At 35.5% G+C, this 19,341-nt stretch overlaps 4 protein-coding genes across 5 annotated transcripts; 3 read left to right on the top strand and 1 right to left on the bottom strand.

The window, feature by feature from the left end:
* Positions 1–393: 393 nt before the first annotated feature.
* LOC106719602 (protein ROP) lies at positions 394–10,591 on the top strand. Of its 2 annotated transcripts, none has more exons than XM_014513973.2 (15): positions 394–445; positions 1,912–2,061; positions 2,135–2,290; positions 2,597–2,700; positions 2,812–2,960; positions 3,103–3,163; positions 3,264–3,418; positions 3,666–3,817; positions 8,520–8,674; positions 8,769–8,849; positions 8,944–9,111; positions 9,580–9,669; positions 9,763–9,860; positions 10,069–10,151; positions 10,233–10,591. In XM_014513973.2, the coding sequence occupies exons 1-15, from the start codon at positions 418–420 to the stop codon at positions 10,364–10,366; spliced, it is 1,764 nt and encodes a 587-aa protein (XP_014369459.2). In that variant the 5' UTR covers positions 394–417; the 3' UTR covers positions 10,367–10,591. The 2 variants fall into 2 exon arrangements, with proteins under 2 accessions (XP_014369459.2, XP_014369458.2); XM_014513972.2 differs by lacking the exon at positions 2,597–2,700 and adding an exon at positions 2,374–2,477 and having other exon boundaries at positions 10,233–10,589.
* LOC123723541 (uncharacterized protein K02A2.6-like) lies at positions 4,152–5,065 on the bottom strand. The gene is made up of 2 exons (XM_045686580.1): positions 4,297–5,065; positions 4,152–4,185 (listed from the first exon to the last, which is right to left on the bottom strand). The coding sequence occupies exons 1-2, from the start codon at positions 5,030–5,032 to the stop codon at positions 4,175–4,177; spliced, it is 747 nt and encodes a 248-aa protein (XP_045542536.1). The 5' UTR covers positions 5,033–5,065; the 3' UTR covers positions 4,152–4,174.
* A 1,291-nt stretch (positions 10,592–11,882) lies between the features above and the next one.
* LOC123723540 (argininosuccinate synthase-like) lies at positions 11,883–14,992 on the top strand. Its single transcript, XM_045686579.1, has 10 exons — positions 11,883–11,947; positions 12,351–12,456; positions 12,558–12,718; positions 12,799–12,883; positions 13,277–13,422; positions 13,558–13,679; positions 13,883–14,034; positions 14,108–14,199; positions 14,548–14,696; positions 14,798–14,992. The coding sequence occupies exons 1-10, from the start codon at positions 11,883–11,885 to the stop codon at positions 14,959–14,961; spliced, it is 1,242 nt and encodes a 413-aa protein (XP_045542535.1). The 3' UTR covers positions 14,962–14,992.
* A 228-nt stretch (positions 14,993–15,220) lies between these two features.
* On the top strand, positions 15,221–18,720 carry LOC106709349 (protein ROP-like). Its single transcript, XM_045686650.1, has 7 exons — positions 15,221–15,351; positions 15,605–15,756; positions 15,890–16,044; positions 16,136–16,216; positions 16,311–16,478; positions 18,333–18,422; positions 18,709–18,720. Exons 1-7 carry the CDS (start codon positions 15,221–15,223, stop codon positions 18,718–18,720), a joined length of 789 nt encoding a protein of 262 aa, XP_045542606.1.
* The last annotated feature ends 621 nt before the right edge of the window (positions 18,721–19,341 follow it).

Genomic DNA, 19,341 nt, shown 5'->3' with positions numbered 1-19,341 from the left:
TTATGTTATCACAATAAACGCGCGCATTTTATAACAAAAATAAAAAAGGTACTTTTCTTAAATTAACAGAAAAAGTAATCATTAGTGTTCGTATGATTTCAATAATTTATATATTTAAATTTAATTTATTTCTAGACTTCTAAGTTTTTAATGAGCGAATAATGTATCGCACTTGTAAATTCCATTAAATTATTATTTTCATTTTAACAGCTGTTCCGATAATTTTTAATGTATTAAATTCTGAATCTCACTGTTTAAAATTAAAAACATACAAATTAAATTCTTATTCGATTGAAATCGATTTGAAATCGTTCTGTTTGAATGACAGTTCTTGTCTATTCTATGTTAAACGCCCCAAAGAAAACTGAGAAAAACCTAAACTTGCATTGATTAGTCTGTGTCAGTTAGTGGTGCAAGATGGCTCTAAAAGCGCTCGTAGGTCAAAGTAAGTAAAAAATGGTACTTAAAATAATATTTCATTTGCAATTTACGCGAAAAGCTCATTTTTAGCCTCATCAACTTATTTAAAAAATCAAATTTCATATACGAGTTTCTATTTCATTCTTATTGTATTGCATCGAAGGGATGTGTTTGATGACTAATGTAAAAATACACAAGATAAAATGATTTTTTCGAAGAGTTCTTCTATTTTGGCTTCATTTTTTAGCAGATCATTTTATGTTTTACTCTCACCCATCATAACGTGCAGAAGTACTTTAGCATACGATAATTATGCAAAATCTCGTAATAAATAAAAATTTGTAAACAAATTATCGTCTACAAATGTAGTAAACATATTTAAAAGCGATCTTATATAAATTGACGTAGCTTATATGTTAGCTGTTTAAATTCATTGACGATGTTGACATTGGACAAAATATTGATTTTCATGTTACTTGAAGTAGGGTGGGGGCGTACGTCATAGCAGATCTGTGAAAATGATGGCAAATTTTGTTCTTTTGATATTTTCAGTAACACTATTACAATTGCATCATAAAATTGATTCTAACATGTAATATAATGTGAGAGATTATCAACTTCCCATAGACCACCATTACATTTTAATTATTGGCTCTGTTTCTCTTTGTCTACTTGACCTATTTAAAATTTATACCTGCAACAGTAGTGGTAATTAGTTCTTTTTATGGAAACATACATGAAATAAGCTCTTCAGACATAAACAATTAACAATTGCAATGTAGTTTTTGACATAATAAATAGAAAATCTTTATAAAATTGTGTCAATAAACCAATGATAAACGATTTTTATTTCTCACAACTACTCTGCTATTTTCATCATTTCATGCTCATTTCAAGCGTCAGTGGAGACCTATATGAATAGGCACCCAAGTTAGGTTAGTTATTGATTGACTGAAGTCAACCTTCCCGCGTTGGGCCAGCAAATTGTGTGGATACAATTCTTCAAATTTGTTTGCCACTATGTGCAGTTTGCATCATTATGTTTTCTTTGCTGTAAGAGTGTCAGATAAATGTATATATGAAATCCGATAACACATTGGTACATGACAAGAATTTAACCTCAACATGTAGATTTGGTCCGATTTAGCACTTATCAACTGTGCCACCAATGCACATCTGCCTTGCTCGCCACTATCTCAGTGTTATTCCTATTTTAAGCCTATTTAAGCTGGATGGATTATTATGTAGTATGATCCTAAATAAAAATAAATGCATTTAAATGCACTTTTGTTAGTAATTATATAATTTTTTGGTAAAAATCTGCATTCTTAAAGCCTTCCTTTAATGCATTTAGTATGTAGTATCTTTTAATTGTAATAAAAGCTTCATTTGCTGCAATAGTATATTTCAGATTGAGCTGTTATGTAACAAAATATAGCTCAGGCACAAATACAGCTATGTACTAGTGTTAACTAATATTTGTTATTTCAGAGATTATGAATGAGGTGATCCGCTATCGCGGTCCCAAAGGCAAGGAGTCACAAAGAATAGAATGGCGGATACTCATCGTAGACAAGCTCTCAATGCGCATGGTGTCTGCCTGCTGCAAAATGCATGACATCTCTGCTGAAGGCATTACTTGTAAGAAAGATTTCCTTATAATAATAGATTTTATAACAAACATAATTATAATAATTCATTGTCCATTTTATAGTGGTTGAAGATATTGACAAAAAGCGGGAGCCTCTTTGCACCATGGATGGCATTTACCTCATCACTCCAACTGAAAAGTCAGTACTTGCTCTCATCAATGACTTTTCAGTTGGCAATCGAATTATGTACAAGGCGGCGCATGTCTTCTTCACGGAAGGTAATTTAAACAAAATTTATTTTGTAGGACATTGATTGTCATGTTTTAGTTGCATTTATTACTTTTTATTTTAACTTTTACAGCTTGTCCCGATGTCCTCTTTGACAGATTATCGCGTAGTCGTGTAGCTAAATTTATTCATACCTTAAAGGAAATCAACATTGCTTTTATACCATATGAACAACAGGTTTGTCAAAATTATTTTTTTCTAACCCTTGCTTGTTTGGGCTTATCCAGTGTGTTGTGAAAGACTGTCATGTGACTCGTTAATTTAATCGGTAATATCTTTACACGCTGCCTTAAAAGTATGCCCCGAGGAACTCTTCAATGAACTGTGCAAGTCGACTGCGGCTAGAAAAATTAAAACATTGAAGGAGATTAATATTGCCTTCCTGCCTTATGAGAGCCAGGTGATTATATTACATAACAAACTCATTGAATGCTCTCATATAAATATAGACTAACATGTGTCACACTCAGTCTCGAATAGGTCGTTTTAATTCTGTTTATTGCACATGTAGGTGTTCTCGCTCGATTCGTCGGAGACATTCCACTGCATGTACAACCCAGCACAGGCGCAGACTCGCAACGCTAATATGGAACGCATCGCGGAGCAAATTGCCACTTTGTGCGCCACACTTGGAGAGTATCCATCGGTGCGATATCGCAGGTGTGTATTCATATCATTAAATAAAAATTTAGTACAAGAATTGTAGTTTCTGTAAAATGTTGTTTTATATTTTTAATATTTGTTATTGTATTGACTATGTTTTAAAAAATATGTTTATGTTTGTTTGCATAATATTTTTCAGTGACTGGGAGCGAAATGTGGAACTTGCTCAACTTATTCAACAGAAGCTTGACGCTTACAAGGTTTTTGTTATGAAATTTCATTTTCTCATAAAAACAATTGATAATTATTTTACCACACACTATTGTATTTTTACCTTTAACTTGACTATCTTTTTTCTAGGCCGACGAACCAACTATGGGCGAAGGTCCGGAAAAAGCTCGCTCTCAATTGCTAGTGCTGGACCGTGGCTTCGACTGCGTTTCCCCACTTCTTCATGAATTGACCTTACAAGCTATGGCCTATGACCTTCTGCCTATTGAAAATGATGTTTACAGGTACTGAACATATTTTATCTGTAATTTTTTTTTACTTTAGACATGTATAGGTTAAAGTTTTTTAACAATTCATGAAACCAAAACATTACATAATCACATACTCCATGAAGCATAAACTTGCAGCATTACCAAAACATATCACCATCCCTCACAATTTCTCCAAGATAATAATAAAACAAAAAAATTTACTGAAATATGCCATGTTACTTTAACAACTATTTTTTTTTATGGATTGAAACATTTCCAGATATGAAGCATCTCAAGGTCAGGTGAAGGAGGTACTGCTTGACGAGAACGACGAGCTGTGGGTGGAGCTGCGTCACCAGCACATCGCGGTGGTCTCCACCTCCGTCACCAAGAACCTTAAGAAGTTCACAGAGTCAAAGCGCATGGGAGGAGGTATGTGTTTCTAAGAAACTAACTTTGAAATGTAATTTAACAGCCCTTAGTTGTTTGATTTCCACACTGATGATAGCGTCTAAAGTAATTGTTAAGTATCGGGGTGTGAAAGGAAAGACGGTATAGATGCGACTGATTTTTATTGATATAACATACCGCAGTTAGCGGCGCACGGTACAATTTATATTTTCTAATTGCGGGTACATAACACCTTTCCCCCTTAAATCTAACAAATATAAACAAACAATAAAAAGAAAACACTATAAACAAAAACATTGATATACTAATTCTTATGGTTATAATTATTGTCTAAATTTTTCACGCGCGCGTAATGCAGCTTGCCTGTGCGGGCGACTATCATCCGAGGCCCACGCGGGCGACGCGGGCGGAGAGGCGGTGCACGTCTCCGCCTCTTCCCCTGCCTCCTCTGCAGGTCTTGCTGCGTCAGCCGCCCGGGAGCGCCTGATTCTCTGCGCTCGCGACGTCAGACACGCGACCTACCGCTTGACTAAGCGAATACCGTGACTTTCTCGACACTATTTGATCGACGTGTCTCTTGTGACTTCTTCCGTCGCTAGTTCTAACGGCATACGACACGGGCCCTACTTGTTCGCTCACCACTCCGTCCGTCCACTTACCCCCTGATTTAGTGTAGTTCCTTATCATGACCGGTTCGTCCCGTGAATGAACTCTTAGAGGTGCCGCACGACGGTCCTCCTCCCGCAGCTGACGCGCGCGCACTCGCTCCGCGGCGTCAGGCCACAACAGGTCGAGGCGGCCACGAAGCCGGCGCCCGAACATAGCTACCGCAGGCTCGCGTCCTGTCGTGCTCTGTTCTGTGTTTCGATACATAAATAAAAATTTGCTCAAAGCCCTATTTACGTCGACTCGTTCTAACTCTGCTTTTTTAAGCACCCGTTTTACCGTGCGAACAGCATTTTCCGCTGCCCCATTACTCGCCGGGTGATAAGGCGGCGTCAACGTGTGTTTAATACCGTTGCATTCGAGATATTGTGCGAAGGCGGCGGAGGAAAACGGTGGGCCATTGTCGCTAACGATGCGTTTAGGTAGCCCGAAGCGCGAAAACAAACGCCGAAGACAGTCGCAAACTACTCCCGCGGAAATGGAACTTACGTGTTCGACTTCTATCCACTTGGAGTGCGCGTCAATTACAACGAGATAGTACTTATCGTTGAAGGGGCCGAGGAAGTCCATGTGCAACCGCTCCCAGGGCTCCGCGGGCCAAGGCCAGGAATGCAGTGGTGCGGCGGGGGTGCGGGGCGGGCTTCGCCGCACGCAGCGCACTCCCGTGTCGCCCGCTCCAACTCGCGGTCTATATCCTCCCACCACACATAATTACGTGCGATCTGTTTCATTTTGACTATACCGGGATGACCGTCATGTAACTCTCTAAGAATTGCAGCCCTTAAGGCACTCGGTATGACTATACGATAACCCCAAATTAAACAACCTTGATCAATATGCAAACTGTCTCTTTTACTATAATATTTTTTTTCTGTATCGCTATAATTATAATGGGTTGGCCAACCGTGCAAAACAAAACCGTATATCTTGCTCAATAATGCATCTCTCATTGTTTCGACCCGAACCTCTTTAAAACTGATAGGAAAGTTTTCCTGTACGAAATTAAGATAGCTACTGGTATTTTTGCTCTTTATATAATTTGTTGGCTTATCGCAATATTTTAAAGGAAGGCGCGATAAGGCGTCTGCGAAACAATTTTTTGTAGAAGTAACAAATTCAATACCGAAATTATAAGCGGCTAATTTTACGGCATATCGTTGTATGCGACTAGCGGCGGTTACTGGCAGCCCTTTGTTTTTACCGAAAATATAACTGAGCGGGCGATGGTCGCTGCGTATAGTAAAATACCGGCCGTATAAATAATTATGATGTTTGGTGACGCCGAACACGATCGCGAGCGCCTCCTTGTCGAGCTGCGAGTAGTTGAGCTCGGCCGCATTGAGAGTGCGCGAGGCGCAGCACAGAGGGCGCTCGCGGCCCTCCGCGTCGCGTTGCGTCAACACCGCGCCTAGCCCGTACGCGCTGCTGTCCACTGAAAGTATTAAATCTAAACTCGGATCATAATGCGCGAGCACAGGACTACTGCTGAGAACATTTTTAATTTTTCTAAAGGCACTATCACATTCGGATGTCCAATTCCACTTAATTTCTTTTTTTAGTAAATTGTACATGGGTCTTAAAATGTCACTCATATTAACAATAAACTTAGAATAAAAGTTGACTAACCCCATAAAACTTTTTAGTTGGCTTACATTGGTAGGAGGCGGCGCTGCTACAATGGCTTCGATTTTTTTTTCATCGGTATGCAATCCAAACTTGTCGATTTTATAGCCTAAATAAGTAACACTATCTTGAAAAAAATTTACATTTACTAAAATTTATTCTTAAGCCATTTTCGCTAAGCCGTTGTAGCACCGCTCTTAAATTTGCCAAATGAGTCTTTTTATCTCGCCCAGTGACGCAAATATCATCGGCAAATACAGCGGTCGAGGACAGTCCACTCAATGTTTCCTCCATTATCTTTTGAAAATTTTCAGGAATACATTTGATACCAAAAGGCACTCGCTTATATACAAAAGTGCCGACATGAGTAGTGATGGCCGTCATCGCTTGAGAATCTTTATGTAACAAACATTGCTGAAAAGCATTAGACAAGTCTAATTTAGTGTATTGCTCACCTCCTCCCAGAGCGGCGAAGAGGTCCTCGATACGTGGCAGCGGGTAATGATAATCCTTTAATAGCGGATTTATTGTTATTTTGTAATCGCCGCAAAGACGTATGTTACCATTGCTCTTAATGACCGGCACAATAGGTGTACCGTAATCGGAGCGCTCCACCTTGTAGATGACGTCATCCCGCTGCAAACGCTCGAGCTCCTCTTCGACCGGCTTTCGCAATGCAATAGGGATCGGACGTGCTTTAACAAAAACAGGTGTATCATTCTTTAGATAAAGTTTAAATTCCGTCTTAAATGTACCTAATCCTTCAGCAAAAACCTCCGGAAATTCTCGACGTAACGAGGTTGCCATCGAATCCTCGGATAAATTATGACAATCAATATTTAACTTGAGGCGATTGATCCATGTGCGGCCCATTAGAGGCGGGCCGCCATTTTTAATTACATGCAAATGCAATAATTCGTTCTTATCACCGCAGCGAACGTTAACTAAAATATAACCAATAGTCTCGATGATATCCCCCGTGTACGACTTGAGGCATAGTTGTTTTTGTCGCAACGGTAACTTTGAAAATTTTTTATCGTAATCATTTTTTGAAATTACAGATAGCTTGCTCCCCGTATCTATCTCAAATTTACATAAAATATTCTCAACCTTCAACATTGCAAAATAAGGCCCATCACCCTCGCTACTTATAACTAAATTATAAAAATTACAACTTTCTTTGTCACTGTCTGAATCATTAAAAAAAAATTGATTTTTACATGAATTATTTTCGACATTTTTGACCGTTCTACCTTTTGTACAAACTGATTTAATATGGCCTCTCTTACCACACGAATCACAATTATAATATTTAAAACGACACTTGCCTTCCCAATGCCCCGATTTACCGCATCGAAAACATGCGCCTTGTTGCGCCGACCGGGGGCGCGGTGTCGCACCCGCCGAGCCCGCTGAGCCAGCTGCGCCCGAGGCGCCCGCGGCGCCCAGCCGATGCAAGCTGTCGCCGTCGCCGTCGCCGTGCGCGTGGCAGCCCGGCCTTGCCGCGGCGGCGCCTGCCGCGCCCGGCGCGCACGCCGTGGCCGCGTGCCTGTCCGCCGCTTCCAGAGCGAGCGCCAGCTCCACCGCACGCTTATAATCGACCTGCCTCTCCGTGAAGATCCTAGATCTCATATCCTCATTGCACAACCCCGACACGAATTGATCGCGTAAATTTTCTTCTAACTTATCGCCGAAATTACATGTTTTTGCTAGATGTTTTAATGCTTGGAGATATTCGCGAACACTTTCACTTGAACGCTGTGTCCTCTGCCGAAATATGTGTCTCTCTGCGATCTCCGATCGCTCCGGTTCCAGGTGTTCTTTCACCAAATCAACTAACTCGGAGAAGGTTCTAGATTCCGGAGTGTCGGGCGAACAAAGGTCACACATAAGTTCATAACATTCGCCACCAACAACGGTCACTAATGTCGCCACTTGGAGTTCCGCAGAAATGTTATTCAACGCCATAAATTGTTGTACACGGCGCACGTAAGCGTCCCAATTATTGCTTGAAAAACTGTATGGTTCGATATGACCGATAGGCATTTTTAATAATTAACACGCGCGGAGTTAACAAAAAATTATCCTCGTCGCCAATGTTAAGTATCGGGGTGTGAAAGGAAAGACGGTATAGATGCGACTGATTTTTATTGATATAACATACCGCAGTTAGCGGCGCACGGTACAATTTATATTTTCTAATTGCGGGTACATAACAGTAATCTTTTTAAATTATGTTTAAACTAGCTGTCACCCACATAGGAATTAAAAGAAAACTTAAATTGTAGTCTTTGTATTTATCCCGACTATTATCTATGCAGCTGTTCTGAAAATACCTTCTAATAAACATCCATCCATCCATACAAATATTCGCATTTATAATATCAATTAAATTAACTGAAAATAATTGTACTAAATATAAATTTGAACTCAGGCGACAAGCAGTCGATGCGCGACTTGTCACAGATGATAAAGAAAATGCCTCAGTATCAGAAGGAGCTCTCGAAGTACGCGACTCATCTGCGCCTCGCTGAAGACTGCATGAAGGCATACCAGGGATATGTTGACAAGCTGTGCAAGGTTGAACAGGTAAATCAAATGCTTTTCTGTTTGCATGTATTTCTTAGAAAAAAAAATCGTCGATTCGTTTTTTTATAAATAATTTTGTAACATTTTTTTGTAGGATCTTGCCATGGGTACTGATGCTGAAGGAGAGAAGATCAAAGATCATATGAGAAGCATTGTACCAGTCTTGCTTGATCAGGTAAATGTCAACACAACACAAAGTTATGTAACTTAGATATAACTTTTTTTTCACTTATTGTTTATTTTGAATTAATTGAAACTTATTTTTGTAGACGGTAACCAACTATAACAAGATGCGCATAATTGCCCTCTACATAATGTCTAAGAATGGCATTTCCGAAGAGAACCTGAACAAGTTGGTGACACACGCGCAGCTCGAGCCGGCCGACAAGCAAGCGCTGCTTAATCTCGCCAATCTTGGTCTTAACGTCGTCGTTGATGTAAGTATCAAGATGTATCATAACAATAGTTAATTTATAAAAGCCTACTAAAGGCTCTTAATAACATATCAAACTAGCTGTTACCCGCGACTCTGTCCGCGCGAAATAAAAAATAGAAAACGGGATAAAAATTATCCTATGTCCTTTTCCTGGTTCTCAGCTACCTGCCCACCAATTTTCAGTCAAATTTATTCAGCCGTTCTTGAGTTATAGTGTAACTAACACGACTTTCTTTTATATAATATGTAAAGATAACAAAATAAGTGAAACATACCAAATACGAAAGCATAGAAATTTAACCTATTATAAGATGCCACAAGTTAAATAAAGTTTTAAATGAAATTATACTCCGTACTGTAAATAGTTATCTGTATGTTATACTTAATTTAAGAATAGAACTAATCGATTTTTTTATGTATAACATGAATATTGAAAAACATTAGTAAATAATGTGGTTATTTGGTGCAGGGTAACAGAAAGAAGCAATACCAGGTGCCTAGAAAGGAGCGCATCACAGAACAAACGTATCAGATGTCACGATGGACGCCAGTTATCAAGGTATTTGTTTTTATTATTTAACTGATTTTTTTTTTGCTTAATCGATTTTATTGTTAACATATGTTTTTAATTTGTTTTATTTTATTTATTAAGGATATTATGGAGGATGCGATCGACGATAAATTGGACCAGCGCCATTTTCCATTCCTGGCGGGCCGCGCTCAGACCTCCGGTTACCAAGCACCTACTAGGTGAGTAGTTAAAGTTCAACCTATTCGAAAATAAACAATATTAACCTTATATTATTATATTAACTTTTAAAGTCTGTACTGACCGCATTCTATAGTAAGGGATTTTTTATTTATATAATTTAAAAATTCATTTGGAAGTAAGTACAACCAGTATTCAATTAAATTTTGTTGATAGTATCATTAAAAAAAAATTCTCATATTGTTGCAGCGTTCGTTACGGCCACTGGCATAAAGATAAAGCACAACAGACCATCAAAAATGTTCCGCGCCTTATTGTCTTTGTAGTCGGAGGTAAACAATATCAAATATCTGATTTTTTAATATTTTTCTCAGTCAGAGTATTAATTTAAACTGTTTTTTTTTATATTTCAGGTGTATGTTTCTCGGAAGTCCGTTGCGCTTATGAAGTGACAGCTGCTCTCAAGAACTGGGAGGTCATCATTGGCTCCTCCCACATTCTGACCCCCGACACTTTCTTAGCAGACCTCAACTCCCTTAGCGCCTAATCTTACAGGCAACATAATATCATATTTAATATTTAAAACCTTTAATATTCTTCTTATCCTTAATAGATTCTAACATTCAGTACATGTTGTTATAGACTAGACGTGTATAATCTGTAAGTAGCTTAGACTGTCACAAAAACAAACATTCATAAATTAATCACATACAAATTAGATAAAATAGTATTGTAGATTAAAAAATATTTGTCTCTAAACAGCAAACCATAGACAAGTCTGCTACTTTTGAAATCTTATATTATCATAGATTAAGTATTATAGATTTTTTTTAGTATATTATATATTAAATTATTTAAATATATTATGTATTTTGTTGAAATATTATAAAGGATATTGTTAAATATTATATTATTTACTGAAGTTTTAGACATTGGTTTGAAATTTTGCATTTCATTTGATCTTTAATTATTTTTACTGTTAATATTATTGTTGTAAAAAGTAAATTTTGTCCAATTTTGGACATATAACTTCCTGTTGGGCTGTTACATTATTTTGCTTTTAAGTATAATTATGTTTTAGAATCATTACAATATATCTAATATATTGTTAATTAACACTATATATTTAACTCTACAGAATCGTAGATGAATAGTATATGTACCAAAATTTTATTGTTGCGGGCTGAAATTACTATTTATATTATGTACTATAATTTAAAACTAAATAATTACTTACCAATTATTTGATTACAAGTTAATCTGTAATTATATAAAAAAATTGCATACATAATGTAACCTTCTTTAAATCATCAAAGTTATCAATACTATTTTGCTTTATTCATATTTATATACATGGTAATAACTTTCTTGTTATCAATACATTCCAAACAAACGATTGTTTTGTCACATGATTACTGTTTATCAGTAATAAAAACATAATTACGGTAATATTTATGTTGTACATTTGAAGTTCATCTCGAACATTAGGGTTATTACCAACTTAACTTTATGCAGTTATTAATAAATGTAAATCGAATATTACAGATGCGATGAGTAACGTCTCAAATAAAAATTTAAAAATAAAATTTCGCAATTGCATTTGAAGATTATTTATGAATTTATTTCATTTAATAAAATTTAATGTTTTAGTATAGGTTATTTAGCTTTGCCCCCCATAATTATTACAATGTATTAATGTATAACATTTTAATCGTATATATGTAAGTAGACAGGAAATTACTTCATTACTGGAATTCAGTAAAAGTTGAAATACATTTAGATACACTTTTAAATAGCGGTTCGGTGACCATTATGTGCAATTAAATAGGGGTACGCTACTTAAGTAAGCCTAAACCAATTGTCAGTATTCGAATGTTAAACGTTTTATTAAATTAATTAATCATCGAATTGTTTTTTTCTTAATCCGTAATCTACCCTTGGTAATGAACCTTTGAAATGAAGATATAAACGCTTGACCCATAGGTTATCACGATTATAATATATAAAAGAACTGTTCAAGATGCAAATTATTCTCAACGAAAGCTTGGACAATATTACACGCAATGGCTAAAGACCTTATTATTTTAGCGTATTCGGGAGGTTTGGACACTAGCTGCATTTTAAAATGGTAAAGTTTATTTCGTATACTTTTTACTATTGGTACTATGTTTTTTTTTGTTTTTATGTGCTTTAGCTCCCTGAAAAAAGAATTGCTTATGCTAAAAATTATGCTAATGCTTACTATTCACCAATTTAGACTCAAAGTTTTAACGAGATTAGTTTTTCTTCTCAAAGTGCCTTCTTTCGAAGGTTGGCGATCGTTAGGGCCACTTGTACTTTCGACACCGCGACTTTGAAAATCGAGCGGATGCTCTTTTAGTACCACTAGCGTAGGTTCTTAAGCCAAGATGTTCGTCTTCGATCTACATTTCGCTTCTTATTTTGTAACTGATTAGCATTCATATTTAGTTTATATTATGAAAAATACAAACTAATGTATATTGATGAAATATTTATCATTGGATCTGCAGGTTGATACAAAAAAATTACGATGTCGTATGTTACATGGCTAATGTCGGACAGGACGAAGATTTTGAAAAAGCCAGACAGAAAGCGAAGAACATTGGCGCGAAAGATGTAAGTTTTACTTTAAAGTACTTTTTAAATTACCTTTCGAGTAATAACCTGATACCGGTTGAAAATGAATTTATTTCGATTAACTTGCATAAATTTTTTAGGTAATAATAGAAGATCTGCGTAAAGAATTCGTGGACAACTACATGTTACCAGCCGTTCAAATGGGCTTAATCTATGAGAGTCGAAATTACCTTGGCACTGCTTTAGCCAGACCTTGCATCTCCGTCGGCATTGTCAACGCTGCTAAAAAGCTAGGCGTTAAGTACGTTTTTATTTCACTTAATTAAATATTTCAAAAAGTATAAATCTAATACAATCTAAAAAAATATTATTAATTTTAAGGTATATATCACACGGAGCTACAGGTAAAGGCAATGATCAAGTCCGGTTTGAATTAAGTATATACTCATTATGGCCAGAAGGAAAGGTAATATGAAGATTTTTTACAAATCTTATACCTACGCTTGTTTTGGATAAAATGCAATACAACACATGTTTCAAAACGGCAACATTATTCTATCTTAGCATAATTAATTAATTTATTAAAACTTTCGTGAGAGCATACGACACTAATTATAGTTAACGACCAACTCACATGTATATCGGTCTAAGTACAGGCTAGTTTCAGACCCGTCGGGCGTCAGTATCTGGCGTGATGCGACCGCTAATATAACCCGTTAATCTACTCACCCTGAAGAAATACCCCGACGGATCTGTAGCTAGTCGCTACCTAGGCCGAAATACTAGTGAGTTTACTATACTTAGTGTAGTCTTAGTCTAGTTCATTAACACTACGAGTAATCATTTTTTATTTTTTCAGATAATAGCACCATGGCGTCTTCCAGAGTTCTTTGAACGATTCCAAGGTCGTGGCGATCTTTTAGAATTCGCGAAGATTGAGAATATACCAGTTGCAGCAACACCTAAAGAGCCTTGGTCAATGGATGAAAACATGATGCATTTAAGGTAGGGAAATAATTAATTACTTTCGAATATATTTAGAAAAAAACGACAACAGATTAGACTCGTTACAATGTAAAAAATATTGGTCTTGTACCGCGCCAAGGGAGACTAATTAAGACAAATTTCCTGTGGTTCTAGCTACGAATCTGGTGTACTTGAAGACCCTGGAGTTGTGGCACCATCTGGAATATACAAGATGACACGCGATCTTAACAAGACTGAAGACTATCCGAGCACTATTGACATTGTTTTTGATAAAGGTGAGGATATATTAACTTTGCATCTCACGCTCGTTTTAAGTAATTACACAATGTTAATTAACCTGGTCCTTGTATTTACCAACTCAAAATATTTAAAATAATAAGCTCTCTGGTAGTTTCAGGCAGAGAACAAAATAACTTGTCAACGCCCTAGTTTCTCTACGATATTAAGAGAAGACTAAATGATTTAATGAAATTTACAGGTTTACCAGTGTCCATTGTGATACCAAGCGGTCATGAAAAACCAATGGAATTATCAGATTCTCTAACCATAGTTCAAACATTAAATAAACTTGGAGGTCAGCATGGTGTGGGACGAATTGACATAGTCGAAAATCGATTTTTAGGTCTTAAAGTAAGTTGGATTATCTGACCTAGGATTATTAATTCTTTCTAAAGCTTATATATGTAATTTATATCCACTTTAGTCACGGGGCTTGTACGAGACCCCGGCTGGAACAATACTACACGCTGCGCATCTCGACCTTGAGGTCTTTGCTTTGGATAGAGAAGTACTAAGGTAATGTAACATAATCATATGGTTATTGGTCTATAATAAAAATATTTTATTACAAGCTCTTATCTAGAACTTAGCCTTTAATTTTATCAAAATTAAGTGCCCCAACACACTTTTATGATATAAAGAAGTGTTTATAAGTTATCGCTGAGTTGCAGGTAATATATTACATTCTATGTCAATAGGCCATACTAGCGTTAATTGATAAGAGATGAGAATAACCTCTACCTTTTAAGATGAAATTGGATTGAAGAACTATGAAAGACTTATAAACTATTATCACACATACTACAAGGAAATTCATATACACAGATCTATCTTAAAAGATTTAAATTTATTTCCTTATTTTAGGATGAAGAAATATCTGCAAGAAAAAATGTCCGATTTTGTATACAATGGCTTTTGGTTTTCTCCCGAAGCAACATACACCCGAAAATGTCTAGAATTATCCCAACAGGGCGTCAGTGGCAAAGTCACCGTACAAATCTACAAAGGAAATGGTAAGCAAAATTATGGCTAGCGTATTAAAGACAATTTTTTTTCGATTCTTCCCCCTAATCATGTGACAGAGTTTGTATGTTTCCATTGATTTGACTTTCAGTTACGATACTATCCAGAAAAAGTTCGACTAGTTTATACAATAAGGACCTAGTTTCAATGGATGTTGCCGGAGGATTCTCCCCTGAAGATAGCACCGGATTTATTAACATCAATGCAATCAGACTCAAAGAATATGCTCGATTTACTGCACAAACTAAATTTTAATTTATAAACGAAAGTAATAAAGCTTGATTTAAAGGAACGTGTATTTTCATTGGCTTTTATATTTATTACAATAACTGTTAAAACTTAACCCATAAAGAATATGGACCAAACATGCGCAAATTGGCCAATCTTTTTTTTTTGTAATTCGCTATATAAACATAAAAATGTTGTCTTCAAAGATAAAATCTAAATAGAATTAGGTGATGCTAATGAAATTCTTCGAGGAATGTTCTTATCGAAAGCATGAAATTAGAAAAAAATGACTAGAAAAGCTCGCTCTCAATTGCTAGTGCTGGACCGTGGCTTCGACTGCGTGTCCCCACTTCTTCATGAATTGACCTTACAAGCTATGGCCTATGACCTTCTGCCTATAGAAAATGATGTTTACAGGTACTGAACATATTTTACCTGTATTTTTTTTAAACTTTAGACACAGATAGGTTAGATTATAGTTTTTGAATAGTCATGAAACCAAAACATTACATAATCACATACTCCATGAAGCATAAACTTGCAGCATTACTAAAACATATCACCATCCCTCACAATTTCTCAAAGTTAAATAAAATAAAACAAACAATTGTACTGAAATATGCCATGTTACTTTAACAACTATTTTTTTAATGGATTGAAACATTTCCAGGTATGAAGCATCTCAAGGTCAGGTGAAGGAGGTACTGCTTGACGAGAACGACGAACTCTGGGTGGAGCTGCGTCACCAGCACATCGCAGTGGTCTCCACCTCCGTCACCAAGAACCTTAAGAAGTTCACAGAGTCAAAGCGCATGGGAGGAGGTATGTGTTTCTAAGAACTAACTTTTAAAATGTAACTTAACAGCCTCGAGGGTCGCCCTTAGTTGTTTGATTTCCACACCGTTTAATAGCGTCTAAAGTACTCTTTTTAAATTATATTTAACTTTAAACTCAGGCGACAAGCAGTCGATGCGCGACTTGTCACAGATGATAAAGAAAATGCCTCAGTACCAGAAGGAGCTCTCGAAGTACGCGACTCATCTGCGCCTCGCTGAAGACTGCATGAAGGCATACCAGGGATATGTTGACAAGCTGTGCAAGGTTGAACAGGTAAATCGAAGGCTTTTTTGTTTGCATGTATTTCTTAGAAAAAAAATCATGTCGATTTTTTTATAAATAATTTTGTAACATTTTTTTGTAGGATCTTGCCATGGGTACTGATGCAGAAGGAGAGAAGATCAAAGATCATATGAGAAGCATTGTACCAGTCTTGCTTGATCAGGTAAATGTCAACACAGCACAAAGTTATGTAACTTAGATATAACTTTTTTTTCGCTTATTGTTTATTTTGAATTAATTGAAACTTATTTTTGTAGACGGTAACCAACTATAACAAGATGCGCATAATTGCCCTCTACATAATGTCTAAGAATGGCATTTCCGAAGAGAACCTGAACAAGTTGGTGACACACGCGCAGCTCGAGCCGGCCGACAAGCAAGCGCTGCTTAATCTTGCCAATCTTGGTCTTAATGTCGTCGTTGATGTAAGTATCAAGATGTATATTAACAATAGTTAAATTAAAAAACCACTACCGGCTATTAATAACATATCAAACTAGCTTTTACCCGCGACTCTGTTCGCGCGGAATAAAAAAAAATGCACACAAGATAAAAAAAAGTTCCTATGTCCGTCTCCTAGTTCTAAGCTACCTCCCCATCAATTTTCAGCTAAATCAGTTCGACCGATCTTGAGTTATAGTCAGAGCTGGGCATTAACTCGTTAATCCGTTAATCGTTAATTAACGAAGTTAACATTTTGCTTAACGGATTAACTTTTAAGTTAACTTCAAAAAGTGTTAACGCTTTTGTTAACTTCCGTTAAACTCAACTTCCGTTAATAAAAGTCCGTTAATCGTTAAATTAGAAACTTGGAGACGTGCTGTCATTTTGTTTAAATTACGCGCCACGCCACGCCCGTAAGTTCAGCTATGTTGGGCGACTGTCGGCGACTCGAATGGTGAACGAACGAGTTGATAATTGATATATGTGAAGTTTGCGTGCAAGTGTTATGCATCAGAGCGTCCGGGAAAGGCGTGACCAACAGGACAAAAATCAAAAGAAGGTTCGAAATAGTATATTTCATTACGAGTATATAAAAGCACGAGTATGTAATAGCCCACATTCCGAACGCTCTTCGTCCCTGCAATACGCCACTTTTTGAGCAACTGTATTAAAACACTTTTTTATTCGTGCTTTTTCTTTAGCTTTTCCAAACTCGTGCGTTCTCTTTCCCAACTGTCAAAAAAAACAAAAAAAAAACAAACCAGGAAGTTTTTACAAAAAAAATCATTGAAGATTCATGCAAATATTTCTAAAAAGAAGCTCCTAATTTGTTACAATACAAATTTAATGATTTGATTCAATGAATTAGGTTAGGTTTCAATTTATTTCATCTCATTAAATTTCATTTTCATTTCATATCAATAAAAATAATCTTCTGAAGACTTGGTTGTTAGGGAATAGTTGCCTTTGCCTACCCAGAATGGGTGAAGAAAACAAAAAAAAACTCTGTATTCTTTAACGGTTGGCGCCATTTACCAAACATTTTAGTTATTTTTTTTTTAGTTAGTTGAGTTGATTGTGTTTTTATTATTCTATTAAATTGCTTAATTTTTTCGCAACTGTACCAAAATAGTTGTTTAGTACACGTGCGAAACTGTCATTACAACTTGTTCCAACTGTCAACCCTCACCTTCGGCTGCGCCTCGGCTCGGGTAGACATTTGTCGGAACTCTTTGCAATGACAGGCTTTCCGTACTCGTAATGAAATATACTATAATGCATTCATACCTGTCTCTAATACTAATGTGTACATTCTATAAATGTATAGTCAAATTACAATTTTAAAAAGTGTCGCCACATAAGTGTGAAATTAGTATGTATAATTTTGGTATGGTTAACTGTTAACGATTAACTTTAACTTGCGTTAAATTTTCGAGAATTTAACGCTTTAACGATTAACGAAGTTAATTTTTTTATTAACGAATTAACGATTAACGAAGTTAACTTTTCGATTAACTGTGCCCACCTGTGGTTATAGTGTTACTAACACGTTAAATAGTGTAACTAACACGACTTTCTTTTATATATATATATATATAAAGATAACAAAATAAGTGAAACATACCAAATACCAAAGCATAGAAATTTAACCTATTATAAGATGCCACAAGCTAAATAAAGTTTTGAATGAAATTATACTCCGTACTGTAAAACAGTTATCCGTATGTTATACTTAATTTAAGAATTCCTCAAATAAGAATAGAACCAATCGATTTTTTTATGTATAACATGAATATTGAAAAACATTAGTAAATAATGTGGTTATTTTGGTGCAGGGTAACAGAAAGAAGCAATACCAGGTGCCTAGAAAGGAGCGCATCACAGAACAAACGTATCAGATGTCGCGATGGACGCCAATTATCAAGGTATTTGTTTATATTATTTAACTCGATTTTTTTTTTTGACTTAATGGATTTTATTGTTAACATATGTTTTTACTTTGTTTTATTTTATTTATTTTTATTTTTTTACTTACTTTAATTATTTTTACTGTTAATATTATTGTTGTAAAAAGTAAATTTTGTCCAATTTTGGACATATAACTTCCTGTTGGGCTGTTACATTATTTTGCTTTTAAGAATAATTATGTTTTAGAATCATTACAATATATCTAATATATTGTTAATTAACACTATATATTTAACTCTACAGAATCATAGATGAATAGTATATGTACCAAAATTTTATTGTTGCAGGCTAAAACAACTATGTATTTATATTATGTACTCTAATTTAAAACTAAATTATTACTTAGCAACTGTTTTGATTACAAGTAAATCTGTAATTATATTAAAAAAAATTGCATACATAATGTAACCTTCTTTAAATGTTTATATCATCAAAGTTATCAATACTATTTTGCTTTAATCAAATTTATATACATGGTAATAACTTTCTTGTTATCAATACATTCCAAACAGACGATTGTTTTGTCACATGATTACTGTTTATCAGTAATAAAAACATAGTTACGGTAATATTTATGTTGTACATTTGAAGTTCATCTCGAACATCAGGGTTATTACCAACTTAATTTTATGCAGTTAATAATAAATGTAAATCGAATATTACAGATGCGATGAGTAACGTCTCAAATAAAAATTTAAAAATAAAATTTCGCAATTGCCTTTGAAGATTATTTATGAATTTATTTCATTTAATAGAATTTTATGTTTTAGTATAGGTTATTTAGCTTTGCCCCCCATAATTATTACAATGTATTAATGTAAAACATTTTAATCGTACGTATGTTAGTAGATTAAATTACTTGATTACTGGAATAAA

This window comes from Papilio machaon, chromosome 3 (genome assembly GCF_912999745.1).
Source record: "Papilio machaon chromosome 3, ilPapMach1.1, whole genome shotgun sequence".
NCBI lineage: Eukaryota > Metazoa > Arthropoda > Insecta > Lepidoptera > Papilionidae > Papilio > Papilio machaon.
Note: the sequence above shows the minus strand (reverse complement) of the source record. Positions and strands in the feature narration are given on the sequence as shown.